Source organism: Octopus bimaculoides, chromosome 14 (genome assembly GCF_001194135.2).
Source record: "Octopus bimaculoides isolate UCB-OBI-ISO-001 chromosome 14, ASM119413v2, whole genome shotgun sequence".
Classification (NCBI taxonomy): Eukaryota; Metazoa; Mollusca; class Cephalopoda; order Octopoda; family Octopodidae; genus Octopus; species Octopus bimaculoides.
Genome location: NC_068994.1, coordinates 40,711,043 through 40,721,487, shown reverse-complemented (window position 1 = coordinate 40,721,487; position 10,445 = coordinate 40,711,043). Strand labels below are relative to the sequence as shown.

The following is a 10,445-nucleotide window of genomic DNA, read 5'->3' as shown; positions in this document are numbered from 1 at the left end:
ACACACACACACATATAGAACATTGCTGCTTGATCGACATTATATTGCTGTTCAAATTAAAAAGAAAGATAAACTAACTATGAATGAACCTTATAAAGGCAAAGATCTCATGAAAGAACAATTAGAATATCTATATATTTGTCAGACAAATACAGTATTCCTGGTCTTAACCATAATGGTTAAGAGAAACTGAAGAACCATATTTCAGATACATATTTCAACTCATCATCTGCTTATTCTAGCAGACTTAAAACAATATTAATAAAAGTGAAGAGATACAACTAATATGTGTAGATTCTTTACAGCCATGTCCATGTAAGCCTGGAAGGCTTGTTTCTATCTCATTACTTTAAACATTATTCTACATCATCTTTCAAATCCTCCACACTTTCCTCTTTATAATCTTCCAACAATTTGATACACACATATATATATATGTACATATGTGTGTCTGTATATATATATATATATATATATATATATATAGATAGATAGATAGATAGATAGATAGATACACATGCACAGACATGTACACACACATGCATGTGTATGTATGTATATATATATATATATATATATATATATATTCATATATATTATTTAGCTTGCAAATGCTTTCCACTTTAGGCATTTCATATTTCCATGTACATTATTACTACTCTCTTATTCTATACTTGTTCTAGATAAACAAAACAGTAACAAAATTATTCGAAATACAATAACAAAATGTCTTGAAGTGCCTTTCCTTAAAACCAACTTTGACCCTTTATTCTTTTGATATGACAAATTAGCTTTACATGCATGGAAGAGTCCATTGCAACCCTGAAATTTTTTTTTTTTTTTTTTTCATGTATTTTGTAATGTAAAATTTATATAGCTATGTATTTTATTATTGTCATTTTGCAATATCTTTCTGCAGAATCATACAAATAAACACACACACACACACACACACACACATATACACCAACACAATACAGTATTATAGATCCATAGCAGCTGATTTTACCAATAGGTTTCATACAGAAGAGTCTTGAGGGGAAAAAGACACTATCAGTAGGAATGATATATATATTTAATTACAGTTTGACTCGTATTAATACCTGTATATATATATATATATATATATATCTGTGTGTGTGTGTGTGTGTGTCTGTGTGTGTCTGTGTCTGTGTGTGTCTGTTTGTATGAAGATGTGTGTTCAAATATGCATGTATTTATAAATGCATAATTGTGCATATGTAATGTGTGAGTGGGTCTGTTTGAAATTGCATGTTCAAATTGCAAAGCAGATGGATACATAAAGAATGCAACAAGGACAAATACCAAGTAACCTATTCATGTATATATATCACACCAGTCCGACCCCTCCACTTCGCACATCTTCCCTAACTGACCCCTCCCCTCCTTCAAATGAGACCAAAACTTACGAGACCTCTTGGTCCAGAGCTTCTTCTCTAACCCAACCTCCCAACCCGGCTCATTCCCCTACTCCCACCCATACCGCTGCACTTGCCCTTACCTCTCCAACACCACCCTCCTCACAGGCACCCATCATCAACCCTATAATATCACTGACTCCTTCACTTGCAGTTCTAGCAATGTCATCTACTGCATCTCCTGCTCTCCCTTGTCCTTCTCTATACATCAGTCAAACGGGACGCCGCCTGGCTGACCGGTTCACGAAACACCTCTGAGACATCAGACTCGGCAATGGCACCCCAGTTTTGCACCATTTCTGCTCTACTGGTCACTCTTTACAACACCTGTCTTTGTTCGGATTGTCCTTGCACAGGGGCCATCCGTACTCCTGTCTTTGCCATAAGCAGGAATTTTGAAATTCTTATATTGTTTTCCAGATATTAACTGGTGTAGGTTGAGCTACGAAAAATGTAAGAAAAAGAAACCTAGCTATTTCTTGCAATACATACTAATACATACATCTAAAGCAAAATATTTTCAGGAGCCCTTAAAATACTATTTTGAATCCCCAATTTACTATTTTGCGGTGTGGACCCCTAAAAATCTTATATGGACCCTCAGGTGTTGAGAGTGAAATTTTGTAAATGGAAAATCAGAGCAAGGCTATCAAAAAGATATTCTGTTCTTGGTTCTTGATAGACGTTTCATCACCCAGTTTAACATTACACCTGATGGATCAATGTTTTGAGAAGAGTTTACTCTGTTATAACCATTTGGTCTCAATGTGCCCAGTTTGAAGAAAAATTCTTCCCAGTTGTCATAGACGTCTTGAAGAAGTGTCATTTGCTGAAAAAGTGTGGTGCAGTCTTACCTCTGCTTACTAGGAAACTTTAAGATGCTTACACTCTGCTGAATATGCATACTGGCTTCATTTCTTTCAAGCCTATGCATGTCCTCGACTGTCACTGACCATGTTTCACTACTGTGTAGCATAGCTGTTTGCACACAGGCATCATACAATCTGCCTTTCACTCTGAAGAAGAGGCACTTTGTTGCTAGCAGAAGCAGGAGCTCTCTGAACCTTGCCCTGCTCGTTCTTATTCTGTTGAACTCAGTTGCAAGTTAACAAGACAATCATCTATTTTACAATAGCACAGCTGATACTACATGGAAAATTAAATTGTATTTAAGCCATGGTACCTAATTTCAGCTAGGTAGACTGAATCAAGCACGAATTAAGTAACTTGACCTTAGATATAATGTCATTCTGTTGACAGTATATGAGCTGTCAATATCTCTGCTGGTTGTCAGGTACTTAATCCACTGATACATCTAAATTCTCACAATGACACTAGATAATATAGCAAATATATTTTGTTATGTTCTATGCATACTGGGAATATTGACACAGTTGATTAAGAATAATAATAACCAATAACGCATAATCCTCAATGGGATTCTGTTTATATGTATATGTATGTATATGCATATGTAAGTATGTATATATGTATATATCTATCTACCTACCTATATGTGATGTGTGCGTATATGTGTGTATGTGTGCGCATGTATGTGTGCACGTGTGTGTGTCTTTCCTTGTTTCTTTCTGTGTGCCTTTCTGTCGAAGAGCGTAGGCTCGAAACGTTAAAGACTTTTTCACTTCCCAGGCGTTAAACTAATACATCTGTTTGTTTTCTACACCACCTGTCTTCGTCTTTTGTTTTTGTTTGTGAATTCTCCCTATATGTATGTATATATATATATATATATATATATATATATATATATATATATATATATGGGAGAATATACAAATAATAACAACAGATGAGGACAGGTGGTGTAAATAACAAAAGTATATATTAGTATATGCATATATGGGTATGTATGTGTGTGTATATGTATATATATATATGTGTGTGTGTGTGTGTGTATGTGTATATAAACCATAAAATGTAAGGAAGTATGGGGGAATATATTTATTTGTACACTTGGCACCCTTAAGATTACATACATAAACACTCAATATAAATACACAGACATACAAATGTTTGCATACAAACATATATATATACATATACACACAAATATATATGTAGTAATTCCTATGCAGATACATACCCATACAATCATCTTCAGCTGCACGGACGGCCATACACACAAATATATATATATATACATTTATACACATTTATACAAACATACTCAAATTCACATAAATACACACATATACACATATGTATAAATACATACAAACATATGTACAAATTTTACATATAAATGAACATGAACATATGTAGAAGAATATAAATATAAAACACACAGATATGGATATATATATATATATATGTGTGTGTGTGTGTGTGTGTGTATGTATATATTTATGCATATATACACAGATGCTAGAATGTATTCTTATGTATGTGTGTGTGTGTGTGTGTGTGTGTGTGTGTATCTTGATAGATGGATGGATAGATAGATAGATAGATAGATAGATATGCATGTGTGTGTGTGCACGTGTGTATGTATATATATATATATATATATATGCTTCTGCAAATTTCTGACTATAAGATTCTACTCAAACTCAGCCTGTGGCTAGATTAGAAAGCACTAATTCACAATACCAAGCTATGGGACTGAACCTGAAACCATATGATAATTTAGTAAAGCAAACTTCTAAACCACACACCCAAAACAATTACTACTAATCAAATACTCTGAAGAAAAGAGAAAAAAAGTAATATTAGGTTTAGTGTAAACGGTGTATTAAATTCTTTGAAATACAAAAACTTGTTTTCCCCGCCTTGATTTAAATATAACTATAGAAATGAATGGAAAATATGAGCAGTTAAGGGCAATTAATACAGTACTTCTAATTTGGCTTTAACTATATACATAGAGTTATTCATTTCCTGATTTTATCCTCATTTTAGATAAGATAAAATAATTAAACAAATAATAATAATTCACATAGCTAATTAACTTAATTTTGTAGCCATACATTATTAGCTGAAGATGTAAAAATCTATAAGACCTTTAAAAAAGTTATCTATTCATTTTAACTAGATTATTGTTGTATGAATGCAAAGATAATTATATTTCACATAGATTTTTGAATTAGATTTTATAGAATATGAAATAAATATTAATGATATTAGGTATACCTATAATTATGCAGGCTGAGGCATAGAGATTTACATACACAAGGAGACATTCACACAACTATGTGAATATACATACATTTATACATGCACCAAAGACATTCCTGTACTCATATATGCTCATGCATACATTATAAATTAATCATCTAAAATATGTGTGCATGTGTATAAATTTCACAACATTAGTATATGTATGTGTGTGTGTGTGTGTGTGTGTGTGTGTGTATGAGTGCTTAAATGCAGGTATGCATGTATTTATGGATGTACTTATAGTTGCATGTGTTTATATCAATTATCCACCAAGAATCTTCATTAATTTTATTTCACACTTCAACCAACCTGAAAACTTACTTGAAATGCTTTTCAAGCCACCCAGTAGCCTTGCACTGCAAAGATAATATCTGTGATCAACTTAGTGCAAACATAAGGTGATATACATACTGCAAGTAATATTTTATTTGCTTACTTCAAGCAATGTAATATGCCTAATATACCCAGAATGCAATATAAAAGGTCTCTCATGAATAAAACAGTTTGAAGATTTTGGTTTGAGAAGCTGCCTTCCAAGAAATAATGTACAAGGAGGTGCTGAAAAAGTTCCCAGCTTTAAGGGTATCATGAAAGGCCTGGTTAGAGGCTCAACTTCCTGAGTTCTTTTACAGGGCTTAGAAAAACTGAAGGACTGCTGCAATAACTACTTGAGAGGGGAATATGTTGAATAAAATCATAATTAACTGATCTTCCAGTACTTTCTTTTATCCAAAGCTAGAAACTTTTCCGCACTCCTCATATTTTGACCTTTAAGAAATCTATGATAATGTTCAAGACTAAAGAATTTTACTTCCAACAAAGATGAACCCAAATATTTCAGAGGAGTTCTTAATATGTTAGTGATAAAAGTTTTCATTAATTTGTCCCTAGAGATAGAGCATATGTATGGAAAACTTCTTTGTGAGTCAATGTCATTGTTACTTTTGTTAGTGTTGCTTTTCTAAGTCAACCCTGATTGAACTGATTGATGAGTAGGGTCATTCAGTCTATGACTATGCATTTGTTTTTTTAAAACTGCATAAACAAATGTGTCTTTTTTAGTTCCCAGGGTGTAGGTTGAATAAAAATTTGGTTGTTATTTCTAGCTTTTCAAGTGGTTACATTGAAGCTTCCTCATTGGCATACATTGGTGATGTGTATTTGTTTTCATTTTATTTAATTGCTAAGTCTTGGGGTATGGGCAGAACCTACAGCTTTTACAGACCTTCTGAGACTTGTGGGAATGATGTTATTAACATTATGCTTAAATTGTTGTAAGTCAATAACTGCAGGAAAGACTTAAGCAGTAAGAGAATTGCAAAAGTTCTGGCATTCTGGGAAGGAAGAACTAGGCATAATGGTTACTTTGGGGTTTGGTGGAGTTAAACACATGAGTGGTGAGAGAAGGAGATGAATGAATTAGAAGTAACAAAGTGGAGGCAGCATGGAATCAACCAGATCCAAAGAGCAGAGGCCATTGCAGAATCAGTAGAAAATGCTATGAAAAGACTGCATATCTGTAGGCCAAATGGGGTGGAACATGTCTATGAGTGATATTATGTCAATTAGTTGAGTTTCTTTTCTCAGGATACAATCTAAGATATCTGTGAATGTTGCAGCAGCTCTGTTTCAGACTTATTGTGTTTTGCATGTATTTTTGTGTTGTTACACATTGAAAATGTCAACAACCTAATGTCTGAAATGTTTTTATTTATTAAGGAAAGAGTGATTAGAGGAAATTCATAGGGCTACAAGTAGATGTTAGATTGTTTAGTTTGTGATTGTGATAGGAAGCAAAACAAAATATGGGTTTTGGTGTCATTTATATAGAATTGGTTACAACCTTTCATAGTGAACAACAGAAGCTATTTACAATCAATCTCAGTAATATGCAAGGGAAATTCATGGAATAATATTAAACGTAGACATGGCCAATGTAGGCACATAGCTCAGCAGTTAGAGTGCCAGGCTCACAATCATGAGGTAATGAGTTCAATTCCTGGACCAGGTTGTGGGTTGTGTTCTTGAGCAAGACATTTTATTTCCTGCTGCTGTAAAAATGTGTTGTAACATCACTTGTTCCAAGCTGTATTAGCATTTGCCTTTCCTTTGGCTAACAACTATGGTGTGGAGAGCGGAGGCTGGTATGCATGGGCAACTGCTGGTCTTCCATAAACAAACTTGCCTGGACTTGTGTCTTGGAGGGTAACCTTCTATTCATGGCTGAAGGGGGTCTTTCCTTCAGACATGACCAATTAAGTTAGTACATATTTATTGCATTAACCAATAATTACGAAATTAGGAATACTTATTTGCAAGAAACAAGACAATACACGTACTTAGAGATTCTCACATCACTGGCTCAGTTGATATAGTAAAGTCTATGTTTGACTTATGAGGTTTGATAATATCAAAATATATCTCCTGCTACTGCTCAAATGATCAAAATAATATTAATCATTAAAGAAATGTTGTACGTTCTTTGCCACATAATTATAGCTCACTACCTTTAACATTTTAACACCAACTTAATTATTGTCTTACACGCAAATGTCTTCGATAAGTATTAACCTCAGGGTTTGTGTGTTTTTAAATAAATATGACAAGACAAACAGATAGCATATGTTACTTCACTATTTAGAATTACAAAATCATACAAGTCGAATCAAGGTATTTATCAACCAATTCTACTGGGCACCACTGGGTGCTTATCATTAATCACTAACACTTACTTTTTTGAGTCTTAGGATGCATAAGACTGGTTACCCAGTTTTCATGGCATATAAATGAGCACACTAAGAGCACAACATTCCCCTAAATGGGACATCAGTCTGTTGTAGGTTTCAAGACCAATAATTGTGAGAGAAGGAGGCAAGTCACATTGATTCCAGTACTTGAATAATATTTTATTTTATCAATCCTGAAGGGATAAAAGGCAAAGTTGACCTCAACAGGATTTGAACTCAGAGAGTAAAGAACCAGAAGAAATGTTGCTAAACATTTTGTCTGATGTGCTAATGATTTCACCAACTCACCACCTAATTCTTTATCACTGGGTGGTTATAATTTACATGATACATTTTTTTAATTCCTTGAACAAGTGTGATAGATAGTTGTCAGACCTTTTGTAATCGGTGGTATCTACCAATGGTTAAAACTCTTCTATTGTTATCTGATCAGACTGATGTATCAAATGGTATCCTTCATTGCTTCAGAAGTAATAAGATTCCAAACAGTTGTGTATTTCTCAAAAACATGAGCAATGTAAGAGACCTGAAACAACATACAATTAGAAATTAAAATTGTTTGTGACATTTTCCACCAAACTCATAGTCTTCTTTCCTTATAACTGACCTTTAATAGATCCATGGAAGTTCAAGTATAACTTATCTTAAATATTTCGTTGAATGCTTTAGCTTAAATACAAATATACCTAAATATATTTTCACATGCTTACACACATATGAACATTAATTCATATTCCTCCCTATAGTTCAAATTATGAATTACAATTAACAAACCCATCAGCATACATACACCTAATGTTCCAATGATCTTATAAATACTGCAAGTTTCTCCAATTACATTCACAGTCAGGATCAGTCAAACATGAGTAGACTGGGTTTTTTTTAATATATATGTGTGTGTGTGTGTGTGTGTGTGTGTGTGTGTGTGTGTGTGTGTGTGTGTGTGTGTGTGTGTGTGTGTGTGCAGATATTTCACTATATGCATAGGCTTAAATTGAGTTATTCCAAGATATTTCCACAGACTTACATAATAGATATATTTAAATATCTACATACTTCTGAGAATTAAATGAAATATTGCAGATACTTTGCTATTTCATGTTATTATGTTTATATATATATATTTTTATTAATTGTTGTTTTCTTTATGGCCCAAAAAGCCATGTCTTCAGAAAGAAATGGAAATGTCAGACAGCTGGAAAGACAAAGAAATTACAAGTTGTGAACCAAGCCATTTTAATAAGAAGTCCACATTATCACCTATTGATATTAAACGACATGGTCAAAAAGAAGGCTTTTATGAAACACTACCAGGTATGTATGAAAAGACTATTTATTACCAAAGAACTATTCTTTTTATTTTTGTTTCCTAGTTTAAGTTCAATAACTACGTATATTCAAATGTGGTGTCTGCAATTATTACATATAGCCATTCTGTAATGATAGTTCTGTTGATACAGTCTACATTTTAAAGACAATCTTGAAAGTAAGCAAGAATTTTGAGGGGTCCAAAGAGAATAACATACTTTTACATTGAACTGGTATTTGGAATATAACATTAGAATAAGGTTCTTGGATAAACTTGTGAGAAAAAGTTTTTATTTAAATACAAGAAGTTCAAATTTAGAGGCTTTGCATACTGGAGCCAGAAGTAATCTCAGGTGGGTGGATATCTAAATGTTAAGGTAGACTTCCATATAACTATACCCAATAGAGTTTTTATGTCTAAGAACATTGGAACATGGTGTTAGAAATATATAAATCTCATGGACTTTCATTCTAGTTCAAAGATATGCGTGCTTATACAGTAATATTGAGCCTGACAATAACAGAAAACAATTCCAAGCCTAATACATTCATACTTCTATGGAATAATTTATAGATAATGTTAACAATTATTTTTCTTGAATGTATATGAGAACTTAAGTGAGATGATTTATTTTCTTTGGTAGATATAGAGGAAACATAGACATGCGTCTCTCTTTTTTCTCCCCTCTCTCCTTAATTCTCTCTCTTTCACTCTTCCCCTCTCTCTCTCTTTTTCTTTCTCCCCTCTCTCTCTCTTTTTCTTTCTCCCCTCTCTCTCACTTTCTCTCTCTCTTAATCATAGAAGAAATATTCTTCCAATCTATTTTTTATGTTTCAAGGAAGACAAATTGTCTCTTGTGTACCTCTACAAAAAAAAAAAAAAAAAAAAAATGTTTACACAAAGCCATAACTGCAATAACACATCTTCTTTGGTAAATATAGATGGAGAGACATTTTGTCTTTGCTGCTAACAATTTAAAAAAAACTTTCTAACACCTTACATTGTGTTAAACACATTTCTTCTTTTTTGCTTCTTTCCTAGAATAATGTATTTAAATAGATGAATATAATGAATATAAATGTATGTTTACATATGGTGTCACAGGATTCCATAAAATACATGTACACTAAATAAATGAAATTCACCTCCAATTTACTGCAGAATTTGACATTCCAATGAACTGTCAGTATTACATTATAAACAAGCAGGTTCAATATTATTCAAGAGCTGTGGTTCTTACATTCATTACTTGAACACTATATATTTGCATTATAAAATAGAAACCAAGTAACAATAAAATTACAGGGGTCAATTTAATCAACAAGCCAACCTCTTGCTAAACCAAAGAAAAAAAAAGCCACAAATTATGACATTGTACCAATGCTACAAAACATTATGCAACCGAAATACCATTAAGATATAAGGTATTATTAACCATTACCAAAACTGTACAAACAGAAGCTTGTAGTTTCTATATAAGAAACAACCAGATGGTACGACAATGATTGCAGACTTAATGGAATAATAACAGTAATGGTATCGACCATTGTTATTTTGTACTGCCTCACATTATAGGTGCAACAATGACTGTGTGTGACTGTGTAATTAGAAAGTTGGTTCTGTAACCCTATTGTTCTATTATGAGTCCAATGTGTGGTACCTTGAGCAAATGCCTTTCTATTGTTACCTTGGATAACCTATGTATGTGAGTGGAGTTTGATAGACAAAATCCATGCAGAACCCCATCATTCACACACATACACGCACACCTGC

The 10,445-nt window shown here is 33.0% G+C and overlaps 1 protein-coding gene across 3 annotated transcripts in view; it reads left to right on the top strand.

Moving 5' to 3' along the window:
* LOC106872390 (putative protocadherin beta-18) overlaps window positions 1-10,445 on the top strand; it is a 235,864-nt gene that overhangs the window by 208,945 nt on the left and 16,474 nt on the right. For 2 of the 3 annotated variants that reach the window (XM_052973062.1, XM_052973063.1), the window contains one exon: window positions 8,524-8,677. In XM_052973062.1, coding sequence (XP_052829022.1) covers window positions 8,524-8,677 — 154 coding nt within the window. Of the gene's footprint in view, window positions 1-8,523; window positions 8,678-10,445 lie in introns of those variants that run through there. The other variant, XM_052973064.1, reaches the window with a different exon arrangement.